Source organism: Ranitomeya variabilis, chromosome 4 (genome assembly GCF_051348905.1).
Source record: "Ranitomeya variabilis isolate aRanVar5 chromosome 4, aRanVar5.hap1, whole genome shotgun sequence".
In the NCBI taxonomy this organism is placed as follows: domain Eukaryota; kingdom Metazoa; phylum Chordata; class Amphibia; order Anura; family Dendrobatidae; genus Ranitomeya; species Ranitomeya variabilis.
This window is the reverse complement of record NC_135235.1, coordinates 625,100,039-625,120,638: the sequence shown is the minus strand read 5'-3', so window position 1 is coordinate 625,120,638 and position 20,600 is coordinate 625,100,039. Positions and strand designations below refer to the sequence as shown.

Here is a 20,600-nt window from a genome sequence, read left to right as displayed (position 1 = left end):
ACGACTACAAAGAGTTTGTTATTTGCAAGTTGTCATTTTTATTAGCTGTAAAAAAAGAAAAGCTTTTCAAGGTGTGTGTGTGTGTGTGTGTGTGTGTGTGTGTGTGTGTGTGTGTGTGTGTGTGTATGTGTGTAAAAAATGCAGATTTTTTTTTTTTAGAGTTTAGATTTTAACAGAAGCCTTACAGTTTATATATGCACAATTTTTGGAGTAGATGTAAAAAAAAAAAAAAAAAAACAGGGAAAAAAAAAACCAAAAATTCTTCTATTTTTTCAGCTTTCATTTTTTAGAAAAAAAAAACGTATTGAAATGTTGCAAAAGTTGTTGCGCAACCTGAAGTTTTACACCAATTTCACCCAACTGCATCAATTTATTTTTGACAAATAGGTGGAACTTGGGGCAACAACAGCTGACAAACTTGTCCTAAAGTGGGGCAAATTAGACATGTACGTTAGCACATGAAAAGCAGATGGCAGGGTACGCGCCTCTCCCATTCATGTGACACACTCACCTGTATACCCGACTCAATAGTTAATTCCTGTGCCCACGGGGTTCAGCCTTGAAAGAGCATTGTGTGAAAACTTTTAAAAGGGAGTAGGCTATTGATGGCCAATCTATATCTGGACTGTGGGGTCCAACTAACACCGTATCAGCTTCCCTCTTCATCATTTACCATCTATGTATTGCCACTGATTGATCATCAAGGGTCAGCCCTCAACTGATCCAATATTGATTTCCATTAACCAATCAGAACACATGTAAGTAATCCTTAATTTATTTGCATAAAATGTCTTATCACATGTACATATATTTACATTTGTTATCCAAACACCAGTCCAGTGTTATGCTTATCAGAAAGATATTGCTTGGAAAGAAAAAGCGCAGCGTCTCTTGCAGCACATGGTGCACACAGGGCACTTATCTCCTCCGCTCCACCATAAAGGGCGAGTAGAGATCCCCAGAGCAGCAATCATACAGGGGTCTCTGCCAGACCCAGACCAGCATCCAATATCAGATAACCCAACGTGATGGGGAAAGTAAAAAAACAAAACAAAAAACCAACAACCAGTTCCAAGAGAAAAATCATCAGCGGAAATTAGACAAAGTAACCGGAGTCTTCTCGCCGGTACATTATGATCCGCACTGTGCAAGTGTCGGGGGGAAAGATTATGTCTCTGTTTTCGATTCCCGGGAAAAGGTCTGAAAAAAAACACAGCAAATAATTCAGTACATGGCAGAATAAAAAGAATGGATATTATGTGCTATGCCTGACGAAAGGAGTCTCTGGCCCATCCTCAAAATAGGTGAAATCTTGATCTTAGAGATAACCACACTGCAGTTGTATTTTGGCGTCGCTATTATGGCTGCAATTCCAGCTCTGACCGGGGGTCTCTATACCTAAACTTATAGCATCAGAGACATATGCATGTGCTGTGTGGGCCCAATCGCAACCGTATTTATGGCATCAGTGTTTAATAGGAGCCAAAAGATTCATGCAACCCCAGTCTGGCTTTCAATTCGTTACCCCGTGGCAGTCAGACCAGTGCAGCTTGAGACCAGCAGTCATACCTCCTCCAGCACTTATGTGTTGGCATCTCCTGTGATTACCAAGCCCCCTGTGACATTACAACTGATGACCACTCACCTGTCTGAGGAACTGGCCTCCAAAGTAATTGCTGGCGATGCTGGTCAGGTTCTTGGGTGAGCCCACTTTACATTTGATGTAGCCGTATAGATTTGCACCCTGAAGAGAGACCCCCATAATAACCACAGCCTGGGAGAGAAGATGTTTACTGTTCATTAATGATGTCCAATAATAACCGTGTGCTCACATATATTGATAGCAATTGGAGACGCTACAATGGTTATGCTAATTTCTGGCGGAAATACACGGCACATTTAGAGTTAGGGTACCGTCACACAGTACCATTTTAATCGCTACGACGGCACGATCCGTGACGTCGCAGCGATCGTATGATTATCGCTCCAGCGTCGTAGACTGCGGTCACACGTTGCAATCACGGCGCTGGAGCGATGCCGAAGTCCCCGGGTAACCAGGGTAAACATCGGGTTACTAAGCGCAGGGCCGCGCTTAGTAACCCGATGTTTACCCTGGTTACCAGCGTAAACGTAAAAAAACCAAACAGTACATACTTACATTCCGGTGTCTGTCCCCCGGCGTTCTGCTTCTCTGCACTGTGTAAGCGCCATAGCCGGAAAGCAGAGTGGTGACGTCAGACGTCACCGCTGTGCTCACTTTCCGGCTGGCCGGCGCTCACACTGCAGAGAAGCTGAGACGCCGGAGGACAGACACCGGAATGTGAGTATGTACTGTTTGTTTTTTTCACGTTTACGATGGTAACCAGGGTAAACATCGGGTTACTAAGCGCGGCCCTGCGCTTAGTTACCCGATGTTTACCCTGGTTACAAGCGAACACATCGCTGGATCGCTGTCACACACAACGATCCAGCGATGTCAGCGGGTGATCAAGCGACGAAAGAAAGTTCCAAACGATCTGCTACGACGTACGATTCTCAGCAGGGTCCCTGATCGCTGCTGCGTGTCAGACACTGCGATATCGTAACGATATCGCTAGAACGTCACAAATCGTACCGTCGTAGCGATCAAAATGGTACTGTGTGACAGTACCCTAAGTCTCTGTATTCTGTTGTCACATGCCAATGTAAAGCATTATACAAGAACACACACACACTAACCCCTTGGTGACATCTACCGTACATGGACAACAGATGTGTGTAGTGAATGACCCATAGAACAATGCTAGCAGATATTTTTACCCCAAAGTGAACATAAAAAAAAAAAACAAACAAAACGTTGGCACTTTTATTTTACTCTGCCAGAAGTAATTTGTGGCCAATTTTTCGGTACTATCTAATGCATCATTTAAAACCACAACTCGTGCTGCAAAAAAACAAGTCCCCAAATGACTAGGTCTATGGAAAATTAAAGTTATAATAGCTCTTGGATGATGAAGAGGCAAAAAAAATAAATAAATAAATGATGAAATTGAACAGATTTTATACCAAAATCACTGCAAAGTGGCACATTTCTTGAGAAATAAATTGCTGGTGAAATAAAGTCTTCGGCTAATAGAAAACCTCCCTCCACTCAAATCTGCTATCTTCTGACATCCCAAGAGGATGTCCATGTGGATCAGATGGTGTATAATAATGTACAATCATTGCCAGCGATATTTGGGGTGGTGTGACCAATGTAGGACACTCACCAGCCATTTCACTTTCAAAGAAAACAAAGCACTGAAGGCAAAGATCACCCAAATAATGGGGCAGGAGATGAGGCCGAGCCAGAAGATGCGTGACTCTGCTTCAGACGATTTCTTCCCTGTCTTGAGAAGTGAGAGATGGATCATTAGTTACAGTGATGCACACAGCGGTGACAGGTATCTGCAGTGAGAATTAGGCCTTACCTTCCTGGATTCATACACCCAGTGACTCTTCCCATCGTCATCCACTTGGTTCCACCATCTCAGCCCCACCAGTAACCTGCCGGTGATGTTCTGCAAGTGACATAGATCAATTACATGTGGTAGCTCATGAGGCGCGTTCGGACACATACACTTGCACTAACAGGTCTCCCAAGATTTTCTGATGATCGATCGGGCTGCAAAAAATCACAGACAAGTGAATGGCTTCATAGACCATCAAGAGTACGTGGCCCTCCATGAAAAATACAGATAGCACTAGTACACGAAACTCGGATGTCTGGATGAGGCCTGAGTATTATTTTTCTTTCAACAAAGCCAGACCAGGGCTTGTTTTTTCTGATTTTTTTCTTTTGCAGGATGGATTTGTATTGAAAGACAGTTCATTTTACCAAACAATGTATTGAAAAACAGAAGAAAAAAATGCAATTACACCATTGTGTTTTAGGGTGTGCTTTTTCAGCATTCATTGTTCAATAAAAATAACTGGGGTAACATGAGTCTTCAGATCAGTACAATTATGGCAATACTAAACAAGTATAGATTTATTTTATTATGTTACAAGGATAATAATAAAAAGTTAAGAACTTCATGAAAAAAAATGCGGTTTAGCGTCGCCATTTACGGAGACTCGCAGTAACTATTTTTGTGTTGATGGATTTGTGTGGGGGCTTGCCTTTTGCAAAGCGAGCTTTAGTTTTGATTTGAATCAATTTGGGGTTCATACAACATTTTGATAGCAGTAATAGACAATACCAATTATTTTGCGTTATGTATAGGCTAATTAGTATTATATTTTCATAGATTGGACTTTTATGGACTCTGTGACAAGGCTTTGGAGTCGGTAAGCCAATCATCAGACTCCTCAACTTTCTTGTCTTCCACCTCCGACTCCGCAGCATTGGTCACTACTGAGCATGTGCATAAAGTGCAGCACAGATTTATCTCAACTAAAGGCCGAGATCCTTAGATCAGGAACAGAACAGACATTTATAGGGCATTTCATAACGTTCCCAAATTATTATGAAAACATTTACAGAACATCCTGCATTTTCCTACTGTACCCAATTTATTAGATATTTTAGGAGTAGGAGTTGGTCCATTTTATACCGACCACCAAAATGGACGCCGACTCCAGAGCCCTGCTCAGTGATATCAAACATTTATTCTCGTTTGTTTTTTAAATTAGGTAAAGATAGTATGTTTTGAACTTGTAACATTTTTTAAACAAATTAAAATTTTCACATTATATTTTAGTCCCTTTAAGGGCCTGCGTTTGATCGATTGCACTATATACTGTGCGTACGGTGATCACAACCACTTAAATGCTGTTGTAAGGAGGAGATCGACACTGGCACAGAAACAGGTAAACAGCAGCTATCAGAGCCATGTCCGGTCGCTACTGTCCGAGACAGGTGCCGGCTGAATAACGCAGCTGGCACCCGTCCTGTGTGCTGAGCCCCCTCCATACACCAGATGCTAGATGTACGTCTTTCATAGGGAATGTTAAAATAAAAAGAAACCAAACAAAATATGTTGTAAAAAGCATTACACTTTCTTATACAAGGAGTATAAAAAGATTTCTCGATCATGTATCACATTCGACATGCCACACTGTGACAATCGCTAGAACAAAGGGCTGAAACTGCCGTTCACTGTCCCAATATGGGCCAAATGCCTCCAAGTTCTAGCACCAAAAGTGGACACTTGCCGACTGCATATTACTATATGTGAAACCACTGATCGGTGGGGGGCCGACCTCTGGGATTAAGTGAATTAAACTACTTTGTAATTTACTGGAGAAAAAAAAAAATCGGAACATCCTGAAAGTCCATATGCCATCACTTACTGTAGCAGAAAGGCCACTTTTACCGCTCAAATATTGAGTCAAAAGGACAGTGTTGTTTTCCTTTATAATCTTCATTTTCAGAAAGACATAAGGTACTTTTTTTTTATTATTTTGCATCTATGTACATATGAGGGCTTGAATTAGTTGTATTTTTAATAGTATCATTTTTGGGGTACAATACAAAGTATTGATTACATTTAATAACTTATATTATATAAATCGTATATATTTTACAAATTTAAAAAAAAACCTACACAATTGCATCAATTGCCAAGCAACTTAAATAAATTATCCCTATTCTGCTAGTCAGAATGGTTGTGACTATAAACAGGTTTGTTACTGCTTTTGAATATATATGTACATATACACACACTTTTATTTTTCTGGAAACAGAGCGTTACGAGGTGGCTTGATTTTTGCAGGATAGCATAGTACCTTAAGGGATAGATTGGGGGGAAAAAAAAGACAATAAACAAAACATCGATCATGACCAGGACTTTGATTATCACTGACCTATTCTTAAAATAGGTCATCATTATCATATCTGGAGTGGGGGAACTAATACCATTTATTCCCACAGATCAGCTACTGGCAGATCCTGTGGAAGCTGGCTATACATAGCGTACAGAGCCAGAATTACACAGCACCGTACATTGTGTAGTGTCCCAATGATGACCTATCCTATTCCCAGACAACCCCTTTACCACTAATGACATATATGACATATATTTACATCATCCCAGCACGTGATGGCTGATTTAATCAGCCATCAAGTGCCTCTAACAGCTGTTGGGTGGACCCGAGATCCACCTGCGGCTGTTAGCCAGTTAAATGTCGCTGTCAATGACAGTTTGAAGCACTGTTGAAGCCTTGTTATGTACAGCACAGGCGATCGGATGATTGCAAATTCAAGTCTCATAAGTTAATAAAAGTAAAACGTAAATACAAAAGTTTTAAAATATACTGTATGTATTAAAAAAAAAAAAAAAAAAAAATCACCAACCTTTTGCCCCATTAAAAATAAAACCCCCCACATATTTGGCATCGCTGCATTCAGAAATTTCCGATCACAATATAAAGTAATCTGATAGGTAAAGGGCGTAACGAGAAAAAGATAAAATGCCAGAATTACAGTTTTTGGCACCCGCAGCATTACAATAAAATGCAATAAGAGGTGATCCAAACATCATATCTACCCCAAAATAGAATCAATAAAAACGTCAGCTAAGACGACAAAAGAAGCCATCACCCATCCCCAGGTCCTGAAAAATGGAGGAGTCTTGGAAAATGACGGAAAAAAATAAAGTGAAAATTATTTCATACAAATTTTGGATTTTTCTTTTCTTCATCATTCACCGATTTTTCACACTGTAAGGCCGGCCTCACACTAGCGAGTTTTACGGACGTATGAGCGCATAAACTACGTCCGTAAAATACGCATAACACACGGCCCAATGATTCCCTATGTCCCAGCTCCTATCAGCCGTATTTTACTGATCCGTATTATACGGTCTTGTACGGCCGTACAAAATCGCAGCATGCTGCGTTTGTCACCGTATTGCGCAAAAAAAAAAAAAAAAAAAAAATCGCCAATGAAAGTCTATGGGGGCGAGAAAAATACGGATTACACACGGACCAGCAGTGTGACCTACGAGAAATACGCACCGGTGTTAGAGAAAAGCCGGTAATTCAATTGCCGGCTTTTCATTTCTTCTTCCCAAACCCGACAGGATATGAGACATGGTTTACATACAGTAAACCATCTCATATCCCTTTTTTTTTGCATATTCCACACTATTAATGTTAGTAGTGTGTATGTGCAAAATTTTGGCGCTGTAGCTAAAATAAAGGGTTAAATGGCGAAAAAAAATTGGCGTGGGCTCCCGCGCAATTTTCTCCGCCAGAGTGGTAAAGCCAGTGACTGAGGGCAGATATTAACCCCTTTCTGCCAGCTGACGGAATAGTACGTCAGCTGGCAGATCCCCTGCTTTAAGTTGGGCTCCAGCGGTGAGCCCACTTTAAAGCCGCGACATGTCAGCTGTTTTGTACAGCTGACATGTGCGTGCAATGAGCGCGAGCGGAATCGCGATCCGCCCGCGCCCATTAACTAGTTAAATGCCGCCGTCAAGCGCTGACAGCGGCATTTAACTAGCGCTCCCGGCCGCGCGCCCGGAAGTGCTCGCACTGCTGACCCCCGTCACATGATTGGGGGTCAGCGGTGCATTGCCATAACAACCAGAGGTCTCCTTGAGACCTCTATGGTTGTTGATGGCCGATTGCTTTGAGCGCCACCCTGTGGTCGGCGCTCAAAGTACACCTGCCTTTCTGCTACATAGAGGTGATCTGTATTTCACCTCTATGTAGCAGAGCCGATCGAGTTGTGCATGCTTCTAGCCTCCTATGGAGGCTATTGAAGCATGCCAAAATTTAAAAAAAAAGTGTTTAAAAATATAAAAAAAAAATAAAAAATACATAAAAGTTCAAATCACCCCCCTTTCGCCCCAATCAAAATAAAACAATAAAAAAAAAATTAAACATACACATATTTGGTATCGCCGCGTTCAGAATCGCCCGATCTATCAATAAAAACAAAGGATTAACCTGACCGCTAAATGGCGTAGCGAGAAAAAAAATCAAAACGCCAAAATTAAAGTTTTTTTGGTTGCCGCGACATTGCATTAAAATGCAATAACGGGCGATCAAAAGAATGTATCTACACTAAAATGGTATCATTAAAAACGCCAACTCGGCACGCAAAAAATAAGCCCTCACCCGACCCCAGATCATGAACATTGGAGACGCTACGGGTATCGGAAAATCGCGCAATTTTTTTTTTTTTTTTTTTTTTTTTAGCAAACTTTGGAATTTTTTTTCACCACTTAGATAAAAAATAACCTAGACATGTTAGATGTCTATGAACTCGTAATGACCTGGAGAATCATAATGGCAGGTTAGCTTTAGCATTTGGTGAACCTAGCAAAAAAGCCAAACAAAAAACAAGTGTGATATTGCACTTTTTTTGCAATTTCATCACACTTGGAATTTTTTTCCCGTTTTCTGTTACACGGCATGGTAAAACCAATGGTATCGTTCAAAAGTACATCTCGTCCCGCAAAAAATAAGCCCTCACATGGCCATATTGACGGAAAAATAAAAAAGTTATGGCTCTGGGAAGGAGGGGAGCGAAAAACGAAAAAAGCTCCAGGGGTGAAGGGGTTAATAGCCTAGAGAGGGTCCATGGTTATTGGCCCCCCTGGCTACAAACATCTGCCCCCAGCCATCCCAGAAAAGGCACATCTGGAAGATGCGCCTATTCTGGCACTTGGCCTCTCTCTTCCCACTCCCTGTAGCGGTGGGATATGGGGTAATGCTAAATTAACCATTTAGTACTATTGGATTAATAATGGATAGGTGTCATAATTGACGCCTCTCCATTATTAATCTGGCTTAATGTCACCTTACAATTGCAAGGTGACATTAACCCTTCATTACCCCATATCCCACCGCTACACGGGAGTGGGAAGAGAGTGGCCAAGTGCCAGAATAGGCGCATCTTCCAGATGTGCCTTTTCTGGGGTGGCTGGGGGCAGATGTTTGTAGCCAGGGGGGGCCAATAAACATGGACCCTCTCTAGGCTATTAATATCTGCCCTCAGTCACTGGCTTTACCACTCTGGCGGAGAAAATTGCGCGGGAGCCCACACCAATTTTTTTCCGCGATTTAACCCTTTATTTTACAAGCTACAGTGCCCAAATTTTGCACATACACACTACTAACATTAGTAGTGCGGAATATGCAAAAAAAAGGGATATGAGATGGTTTACTGTATGTAAACCATGTCTCATATCATGTCGGGTTTGGGAAGGAGAAATGAAAAGCCGGCAATTGAATTACCGGCTTTTCACATATATCGCGCTGAATTAAATATAAATACAGAATATTATATCTCAATGACATATATATAAATATACACTCACCGGCCACTTTATTAGGTACACCATGCTAGTAACGGGTTGGACCCCCTTTTGCCTTCAGAACTGCCTCAATTCTTCGTGGCATAGATTCAACAAGGTGCTGGAAGCATTCCTCAGAGATTTTGGTCCATATTGACATGATGGCATCACACAGTTGCCGCAGATTTGTCGGCTGCACATCCCAAAGATGCTCCATACAAGGCAGGATGGATCCATGCTTTCATGTTGTTTACGCCAAATTCTGACCCTACCATCCGAATGTCGCAGCAGAAATCGAGACTCATCAGACCAAGCAACGTTTTTCCAATCTTCTACTGTCCAATTTCGATGAGCTTGTACAAATTGTAGCCTCAGTTTCCTGTTCTTAGCTGAAAGGAGTGGTACCCGGTGTGGTCTTCTGCTGCTGTAGCCCATCTGCCTCAAAGTTCGACGCACTGTGCGTTCAGAGATGCTCTTAGGCCTACCTTGGTTGTAACGGGTGGCGATTTGAGTCACTGTTGCCTTTCTATCAGCTCGAACCAGTCTGCCCATTCTCCTCTGACCTCTGGCATCAACAAGGCATTTCCGCCCACAGAACTGCCGCTCACTGGATTTTTTTTCTTTTTCGGACCATTCTCTGTAAACCCTAGAGATGGTTGTGCGTGAAAATCCCAGTAGATCAGCAGTTTCTGAAATACTCAGACCAGCCCTTCTGGCACCAACAACCATGCCACGTTCAAAGGCACTCAAATCACCTTTCTTCCCCATACTGATGCTCGGTTTGAACTGCAGGAGATTGTCTTGACCATGTCTACATGCCTAAATGCACTGAGTTGCCGCCATGTGATTGGCTGATTAGAAATTAAGTGTTAACAAGAAGTTGGACAGGTGTACCTAATAAAGTGGCCGGTGAGTGTATATACTGTATATATGTTTTAACGAACATCTGAGCACATAAATCCATTAGATGTCGGTTTTGCAAGCCTGCGAGAAAATATTGCAGTACGGATGCCATAAGGATTACATACGGAGGATGCCATGCGCAAAATACGCTGACACACCCTGCCTACGGATGACATATGGATAACTATTTTGGGGACTTTTCTGCGTATTACGGCCGTAAAAAACGGACCGTATTTACATACACTGAGTGTGATGCCGGCCTAAGTCGCACTTTTTTCCTCCAAAAATGTGGAGGAAAATGTGTGTGGGAGGGCTGTCATAGTCCAGATGTATCTGCTCTGGCTGTGGATGGGGAGCTGAGGAGCAGAGGGTCACAGGAGGCAGGTCCTGGCTGCTCTGTTGCTAAAGAGAAATGAATATTCACCGATCTTTAATAGCAAACACACTGTTAACCGCAGCCGCCGGCTTCCTGCAACCGCCAGGCTTTCACGTGTGCCCGCTACTTACCGTATATACTCGAGTATAAGCCGAGATTTTCAGCCCCAAAAAAATGGGCTGAAAGTCCCCATCTCGGCTTATACTCGAGTCATGGGGGGGGGGGGGGGGGGGGGTGGTGTTTGCGCGGCGGGTGAGGGGGGGCGACGACTGTCACATACTCACCTGCTCCTGGCGCGGTCCCTGCATGTCCCATGGTCTCCGGCGCCGGCAACTTCTTCCCCTGTTCTGCGGTCACGTGGTACCGCTCATTAAAGTAATGAATATGGACTCCACTCCCATAGGGGTGGAGCCGCATATTAATTCCTGTAATGAGCAGTACCAGTGACCACTGAACAGAGAAAGAAGCTGCCGGCGCCGGAGACCATCTGCCTGGGAGAAGCTGCTAGGGACCGCGCCGGGAGCAGGTGAGTATTTCATATTTACCTTCCCTCGTTCCACCGCCGCCACGTCTTCCGCGTCCTCTGCAGTGACTGTTCAGGTCAAAGGGCGCAATGACGTATTAGTGTGCGCGCCACCCTCTGCCTGAACAGTCAGTGCGGAGATACGGGACGCTGAGGAGCAGCGGGCAGCGATGAGAGGTGAGCATGTCATTTTTTTTTTAGTGCAGCAGCAGCAGCATTATACCGTATTTTTCCGACTATAAGACACACTTTTTCCCCCAAAAAATTGTGAGGAAAATGGGGGGTGCGTCTTATATTTGGAATGCAGACTTACCGGCATTGTGGCGGCGACAGAGGTGCGGGGATGATGTGGCGCGGTGAGCTGTATGGCGTGAGCAGGGTCCCGTCCACATTTGAGGTGAATCCGCGGCCCGGTATTGATGGAGAGCAGCAGAGCAGGGTGAGTTACGGTATTTTCCGGTGGCGGCGGCCATCTTGCTGAGGCCGCGCGTGCGCAGATTCACTACTCTGCGTCCCAGGGCTTCAGGAAAATGGCCGCGGGAGGCCGCGCGTGCGCAGATGGAGATCGCGGCGGCCATTTTCCTGAAGCCGAGTTCGCAGATTGAGATCTCGGCTTCAGGAAAATGGCCGCCGCGATCTCCATCTGCGCACGCGCGGCCATTTTCCTGAAGCCCTGGGACGCAGAGTAGTGAATCTGCGCACCCGCGGCCTCAGCAAGATGGCCGCCGCCACCGGAAAAATCCTTAACTCACCCAGCTCTGCTGCTCTCCATCAATACCGGGCCGCGGATTCACCTCAAATATGGACAGGACCCTGCTCACGCCATACAGCTCACCGCGCCACATCATCCCCGCACCTCTGTCGCCGCCACAATGCCGGTAAGCCTGCCGCCACCAGGAAAACCGTGACTCACCCAGCTCTGCTGCTTTCCTTCACTACTGCTGTGGCGTCACCTCAAATGTGGAAGGGACCCTGGCCGCCGCCACCTGAGGAAGTGACCGCACATCTGCCGCCGCCACAGCAACCTCCCCATGGACACCAGGCCATGGCGTCGCCCACCTAAGCAGGATGGGACCCTGCTCAGGTGCACGCCGTTCCGCCCACCGCACCTCAGCATCACCTCACCTCTGCCACCACCATGCCTCCTGTGACCCTGCTCTGCCACTGCCTGCCCTCAGGTAAGAGATCTTAAATTCGGACAATAAGACGGACCCCCATCTTATAAAAAAATCTTTTTTTCTGCAATTTTCACCCCAAATTTGGGGTGCGTCTTATAGTACGGTGCGTCTTATAGTCCAAAAAATACGGCATGTGGCACATTGTTTTATGGAGCATCTATGGGGCCATAATGAACTGCATGGGGCATTATATGTGGCACATTGTTATATGGAGCACCTTATGGAATTTTTTTTACCCATTTTCCAGTACACTATATGGTAAAATAAATGATGTCACTCAAAAGTACAACTCATCCCGCAAAACACAAGACGTGTAAAAAAAAAAAAAGTTATGGCTCTGAGAAGAGGGGGAGCAAATATAATCACCCTCAATCTATATTCACTCACCTTAACTGCCCAGAAGTCACAGGACAGCAGCAGAATAATGGTCACCATGCAGGCAATGAAGCTCGTGGAGACAAGTTCGCACAGGAGATACACAATTATGGCACTCACTCGGAAAAACAGATGGAAAAACGAAGCAATGGGATGCCTAACGGGGAAACAGAACTGTTGTTATAATAAGATACAGACGATACACAGAACAATATTATATCCTGACTGTAAGTGATGTGGAAGGCGAGGAGCGGCTGTAACCTGCCACCATTGTTCTCGGCTTCCGTACCTGTGGTGGGGATGTGCAACTGTCAGGGCATGTTAAAACTTTTTTGATTAGCCGCAACGTTTACAACTCGCCAGGCCAGATACTCAAAAGAGGAGTAGCAGATGCCATTGGGTAAAAAGCAGGTTCGCGCGGCACCCGTCCAGGAGCCACAGATTACTGATGTGTCCTGCAAATCGATTTTCACCATCTTTTATCAATAATCCTTTTTTAAGCAACTATTTTTATTTTCTATTCTAGCTATTACACCATAATCTATATTTTTTGCATATTTTTCTGTTGACCTAACAGTGGGAGGAGATTGATTTTTGCAACTGTAAGTTAAATTACACCATTCATTTTGAAAATTAGGATATTTGTAATAACTGAAAAAAAATAATTTCATTTTGCAACAAAAAATAAAAATAAGCCTGCTATCCTTGTTCCAGGGGAGAGCACAATAACTCCATGGCAATGCAAACTTCTCAGGAGTGCATCAGGCATTTACTAGGCCCCCATATGTTAGCAAGTGCACACATTGGCTGTAAATGTACATCATATGTCGCTAAGGGATTAAAAGACTATGTAGGAACTTTAAAAGGAGATGAATACAAGTTAGTATTAGTGATGAGCGAGTGTACTCGTTGCTCGGGTTTTCCTGAGCATGCTCGGGTGACCTCCGAGTATTTATGACTGCTTGGAGATTTAGTTTTCATCGCGGCAGCTGAATGATTTACAGCTACTAGCCTGCTTGATTACATGTGGGGATTCTCTAGCAACCAGGAAACCCCACATGTACTCCGCCTGGCTAGTAGCTGTAATCATTCAGCTGCCGCGATGAAAACTAAATCTCCGAGCAGTTACAAATACTCGGAGGTCACCTGAGCGTGCTCTGGAAAACCCGAGAAACGAGTACACTCATCAATAGTTAGTATTAATCCATAGGAGAGGTGATAAAGTATTGATTAGCAGGGGTCCGACCGCAGGACAGAACGTTAGAAATGGAGCCGCAGCACGCGCACGTGCCATACCCGTCACTACCCATGAGGATGCTCGTTTTTCCCTGCAGCCCCACAGAGAATGACTTAAGCCGCGTTCAGGCAATCAACATGTTTCGTCATTTTGAAACGAGGATAAAAGTTTCTTATTCTGCCAATTGGTGCAGTTACCAACATTCGGACCCCAACAATCAGTAAATTATACCCTATCTTGTGGATAAATAATATTTTTTCTTCTTTTTTTAACTGGATAACACCTTTAACACCTGCACACCATGAGGCTTTGTTTTTTTTGAGGGACGAGTTGTTCTTTTGAATGACACCATTGATTTTACCATATAAGGTACTGGGAAATGGGAAGAAAATTACAAGTGTGGCGAAACAGCAAAAAAAAAAAAGAAAAGGGCAATTCCAGAATTATTTTGGGGGGGCTTTTTATTTTCCATGTTCACTATATTGTAAAACTGACCTGCCATTATGATTCCCCAGGTCATTATGAGTGCGCAAATAACAAACATGTGTAGTTTCTTTTTTATTTAAATAGTGAAAAAAAGATCTGAAGTTTGTATGAAAAAAGTTTTTGCGTTTGTCGCCATTTTCCCGAGACCTGTACCATCTCTATTATTCAGGATGTGGGGTTGGGTGAGGGCTTATTTTTTTGAGCCCTGGGCTAATGTTATTACTGATACCATTTTGGGGTATATAGGATGTTTTCATCGCCTCATTGCAATGTTGCGGCAGCCAAATGACTAACACTGGTGTTTTGATATTTTTTCTTGTTACGCCATTTACCGATCAGATTAATTTACATTTTGATAGATCAGACTTTCTGAATGCAGCGATAGCAAATACATGTATTTTTTTTTTTGTACTCTTGTATTTTCAATAAGGAAAAGGGTTGGGGGGGGGGGGGGTAATAAGAACTGTTGTGGGACTTTAGGGCATGTGCAGATTTTTCTGGACTGATTTTGGTAAATCCGCAGGTGAACCGCACGGATTTACCGCTGTTTTTTGTGCGGATTTCACACCTGCGGATTCCTATTGAGGAGAAGGTGCAAACCGCTGCTGAATCCGCACAAAGAAGTGACATGCTGCGGAATAAACAACTCTACGTTTCCACACGTTTTTTTCTGATTTTGTTTTCCATAGGTTTACATGGTACTGTAAACTCATGGAAAACAGCTGCGAATCTGCAGCGTCAAATCCGCTGCGGCTCCGCAGCGTGTGCACATACCCTTTATTATTTTTTTCATATTTTTTAAAAAACTTTATTTTATTTAATAGTCTCCTTAAGAGACTTGAAGCTGTGATCGTCTGATAGCAGAAATCACGATCTATGAACTCCGGCCACGAGCCGGCATTCATAGGAAATTCACAAGGATAGGCAAGGGGGTCTTCTGTAGACTAATGGCCGTCATGACAACCCACTGGCGCACCATGAACAAGTGACAGGGACCCCGATGGGAGGGATTTGTGTCGCGATTCCAGCTGGCGAGTGTTAAATCCCGCTGTCAGATATTGACAGAGGAATTTAACTAGTTAACAGCTGTGGGTGGATCAGAGAGCCAACTGCGGCTATAAGGCCGGAATCTCATATGCGAGAGATATGGCCGAGTCTCGCATGTTAATACCCGGCATTGCCGCCATCACTCAGGGGCGGAGCGGGCAGCTGCATAGCAATACATGCAGCCGCACGCTCTGCTCCTGAGTGACGGCGGCAATGACAGTTATTAACATGCGAGACTCGGCCATATTTCTTGCATGTGTGATCCCAGCCTTAAAGGCACATGACAGCTGATCAAATCAGCTACCATGTGTGGGAAAAGATGTAGGCTCAGCGCTGAGCCTCCATCAAAGTCGGGGACATGGCCTATGACAATATATAAATATACATGGAGGGCCATGTATATGGATACACCTAAATAAAATAGGAATGGTTGGTGATATCAACTTCCTGTTTGTGGCACATTAGTATATGGGAGGCGGAAAACTTTTCAAGATGGGTGGTGACCATTTTGAAGTTGGCTATTTTGTATCCAACTTTATTTTTTCCAATGGGAAGAGGGTCATGTGACATCAAACATTGATAATTTCACAAGAAAAACAATGGAGTGCTTGGTTTTTAACCCCTTAGTGACAGAGCCAATTTGGTACTTAATGACCGAGCCAATTTTTACAATTCTGACCACTGTCACTTTATGAGGTTATAACTCTGGAACGCTTTAACGGATCCTGCTGATTCTGAGACTGTTTTTTCGTGACATATTGTACTTCATGTTAGTGGTAACATTTCTTCGATATTACTTGCGATTATTTATGAAAAAAATGGAAATATGGCGAAAATTTTTAAAATTTTGCAATTTTCAAAATTTTTATTTTTATGCCCTTAAATCACAGAGATATGTCACAAAAAATAGTTAATAAATAACATTTCCCACATGTCTACTTTATATCAGCACAATTTTGGAAACAACATTTTTTTTTGTCAGGGAGTTATAAGGGTTAAAAGTTGACCAGCAATTTCTCATTTTTACAACACCATTTTTTTTTTAGGGACCACATCACATTTGAAGTCATTTTGAGGGGTCTATATGATAGAAAATAACCAAGTGTGACACCATTCTAAAAACTGCACCCCTCAACGTGCTCAAAACCACATTCAAGAAGTTTATTAACCCTTTACGTGCTTCACAGGAACTGAAACAATGTGGAAGGAAAAAATGAACATTTAACTTTTTTTTGCAAACATTTTACTTCAGAACCATTTTTTTTTTATTTCCACAAGTGGAAAAACAGACATTTAACCATAAATTTTGTTGTGGAATTTCTCTTGAATATGCCGATACCCCATGTGTGGGGGTAAACCACTGTTTGGGCGCACCGCAGAGCTTAGAAGTGAAGGAGCGCCGTTTGACTTTTTCAATGCAGAATTGGCTGGAATTGAGATTGGATGCCATGTCACGTTTAGAGAGCCCCTGATGTGCCTAAACAGTGGAAACCCCCCACAAGTGACACCATTTTGGAAACTAGACCCCTTAAGGAACTTATCTAGATGTGTGGTGAGAACTTTGAATGCCCAAGTGCTTCACAGAAGTTTATAATGCAGAGTCGTGAAACGAAAAAATATTTTTGTTTTCCACAAAAAAGATTTTTTAGCCCCCAAGTTTTTATTTTCCCAAGGGTAACAAGAGAAATTGGACCCCAAAAGTTGTTGTCCAATTGATCCCGAGTACGCTGATGCCCCATATGTGGGGGTAAACCACTGTTTGGGCGCACGGCAGAGCTCAGAAGGGAGGGAGCACCATTTGACTTTTTGAGCGCAAAATTGGCTGTCGTGTTTGGAGACCCCCTGATGTACCTAAACAGTGGAAACCCCCCAATTCTAACTCCAACCCTAACCTCAATACACCCCTAACCCTAATCCCAACCCGATCCATAATCCTAATCACAACCCTAACGATAATCACAACCCTAACCCCAAAACAACCCTAATCTCAACCCTAACCATAACTCTAATCAAAACCCTAAATCCAACACACCCCTAATCCTAATCTCAACCCTAACCTCAAACCTAACCCTAATCCCAATACAACCCTAACCTTAATCTCAACCCTAACCTTAACCCTAATCTCAACCCTAACCTTAACCCTAATCCCAAACGTAACCCTAATGCCAACCCTAACCCTAATACCAACCCTAATCCAAACCCTAATCCCAACTCTAACCCTAACTTTAGCCTCAACCCTAGCCTGTTGTGAATTCCGCTCTTGGGCTCCCTCCGGTGGTTGTAAGTGGCATTTTTGTGAATTCTGTTCTTGGGCTCCCTCCTGTGGTTTTGAGTGGTATGGCTGCTTCTGGGATTTAGCTTCAGCAGCTGTTTTCACTGATCGTCTTTCTGGCTCGGCTATATTAGTCTGCCTGTTCCCTCATTCAATGCCAGTTGTCAATTGTTCCAGCCTGGAGTCACGGCTCTTTGGATTTCCCTGACACTCTGACCAGTTCAGCAAAGCTAAGTCCTTGCTTGTCCTTTCGCAGTTCACTTGTTGTGGACTTTGTTGTTCAGCACTTTCTATGTTTTGCTCATTTGTCCAGCTTATCAGTATGAACCTATTCAGCTAAGCTGGAAGCTCTGGGCAGCAGAGTTTGCCCTCCACACCTTTAGTCAGGTGTGGAGATTTTTGCATTTCTCTGCGGTGGACTTTTTCTAGTTTTTATTACTGACCGCACAGTGTTCTGTCCTGTACTAATTCTATCTAGCTAGAAGTGGCCTCCTTTGCTAAATCTTGTTTCATACTACGTATGTCATTTCCTTCTCCTCTCATAGTCATTATTTGTGGGGGGCTGTCCTATCCTTTGGGGATTTTCTCTGAGGCAAGATAGCTTTCCTGTTTCAACCTTTAGGAGTAGGTAGTTCTCCGGCTGTGACGAGGTGTCCAGGGAGTGACAGGAACATCCCACGGCTACTGCTAGTATCTGTGTTAAGATCAGGAACTGCGGTCTGTATAGTTACCACCTGCTCAGAGCTAGTCGCATGGCGCTCCTACATCACCAGACCATAACACTAGCCCTAACTTTAGCCCCAACCCTAGCGCTAACTTTAGCCCCAACCCTAAATTTAGCCCCAACCCTAAATTTAACCCTAACCCTAACTTTAGCCCCAACCCTAAGGCTACTTTCACACTTGCGTCGTGTGGCATCCGTCGCTTTGGACAAAAAACGGATCCTGCAAATGTGCCCGCAGGATGCCTTTTTTGCCCATAGACTTGTATTGCCGACGGATGACCACACGTCGCATCCGTCGTGCACTGGATCCGTTGTGTTTTGGGGGACCGTCGTCACAAAAAAAAAGTTCAATGTAACCTTTCTTTTGTACATCGCGTCCGCCATTTCCGCTCATGCGTGGCCGTAACTCTGCCCCCTCCTCCACAGGACATAGACTGGGCAGCGGATGCGTTGAAAAACTGCATCTGCTGCCCACGTTGTGCACAATTTTCACTTGCGTCGGTACGTCGGGCCGACGCATTGCAAATGTGAAAGAAGCCTAACCCTAAATTTAGCCCCAATCCTAATTTTAGCCCCAACCCTAAATTTAGCCCTAACTCCCCTCTCCTGCCGGCTGGCAGATGGCAGCAGAGAGTGGGCACATGCCATTTTCTTTCCATAGGAAGAAGCCGGCGGGCAGGAGGGGATGCAGGAGGACCCAGGGACACCGGTAAGTATAGCAGGGTCCCCGAATCTAGCTATTTCTCTGTCCTCTGATGTGCGATCACATCAGAGGACAGAGAATGACTGATCGCTTTTTTTTTTTGCGACCGCCGGTAAACAGTTAATTACCGGCGAACGCAAAACAGGGGTCGGTAAGAACCGACCCCGATCATGTTCTTTGGGGTCTCAACTACCCCCGGCAGCCGAGACCCCAAAGATCCTCCGGGTGCCGGCCGCCGCACTGCGCCCATTTTTTTGCCGGAAGAAGATGGCGGCGCCCATCGGGAGCCACGAGGAGCACCGGGGGAGACAGGTGAGTATCGGGGGGCTATCGGGGACCCCATTTCTCTGTCCTCTGATGTGCGATCACATCGGAGGACAGAGAAATTAAAAGGGAGATCGCGTTTTGTTTTATTTTTGCGATCGCTGGTAAACGGTTAATTACCGGCGATCGCAACTCGGGGGTCGGTAAAAAAACCCCGAATCATGTTCTCTGGGGTCTCGGCTACCCCCGGCAACCGAGACCCCAGAGAAAATCCGACTCTGGGGGGCGCTATTCACTTTTTCCACAGCTTTAAGTACCCTTAGTGGCCGCCGTTAAAAGGCGTATCGGCGGTCGTTAAGGGTTTAAAGTAACCTTATTCTTTCATGAGTCATTTACATGTCACATGACCCTCTTCCCATTGGAAAAAATAAAGTTGGATCCAAAATTGCCACCACCCATCTTGAAAAGTTCCCCCCACAAAAAATGTTCGAGTTGCATTAATTTTTCTCATCATTTTGATTTTTTCTTCTTGTTTTTCACAACATTTTATGGTAAACTACACAAAAAAAAAACAAACAAAAACACAAGCCCTCAAAAGGTGATACCAAGATGTCCGCCTCTTTACCGTATTTTTTTCCTTTTGGAACCTCTAGAAGTTTCTTCGTCTGCGTCAAACAGAGAAACGTCCTCCGTCTCGTCATTACTGTCCTGTAATAAGGAGCTATCGTCAGATTCACACTTTCATAAATCAGACAAGTTGCCTTCTCTAGTTGTGAAATAAAACAATGTGTAGAACTACAAGTCCCAGCACATCTGGCACATCACCTGACCTAACTTTGGTCCCCAGCGATAGCAGAGGGGGAGTGTAATGTCTGACAAGTTTCCAACTAGGAAACTGCAACATTTACCTCATAAAAGAATAAAAAGTGTCACATGACAACACAAACCGCCATGACAGCTGAAAATAACAGCAGAACTACAACTCCCAGCATGCATTGAGCGTCAAAAGCACGAGCACGTTATAATGAGCATAAAGTAAGACGCTGAACCCCCAATACAGAAACGCCAGCCCGAGGACGATAACTACAGCCCCCGATACTGCCATTACCTGCCGCATCATATCAGCTGAGAGCAGGATCTCCGGTCACAGACACTCACTTCCGGTACACGACTCACTTCCGGTGTCCTCGGGACCAGCTAGCGCGGTCCCGCCTGAGCCGTGAGCGCGCCTGAAAATAGGCGGGAA

General features: G+C 44.1%; 1 protein-coding gene across 1 annotated transcript; it reads right to left on the bottom strand.

Moving 5' to 3' along the window:
• Positions 1-759: 759 nt before the first annotated feature.
• TVP23C (trans-golgi network vesicle protein 23 homolog C) lies at positions 760-20,599 on the bottom strand. The gene is made up of 7 exons (XM_077253577.1): positions 20,463-20,599; positions 19,980-20,062; positions 12,634-12,778; positions 3,450-3,539; positions 3,249-3,368; positions 1,646-1,774; positions 760-1,200 (listed from the first exon to the last, which is right to left on the bottom strand). The coding sequence occupies exons 1-7, from the start codon at positions 20,472-20,474 to the stop codon at positions 1,168-1,170; spliced, it is 612 nt and encodes a 203-aa protein (XP_077109692.1). The 5' UTR covers positions 20,475-20,599; the 3' UTR covers positions 760-1,167.
• Between the last annotated feature and the right edge of the window lies 1 nt (position 20,600).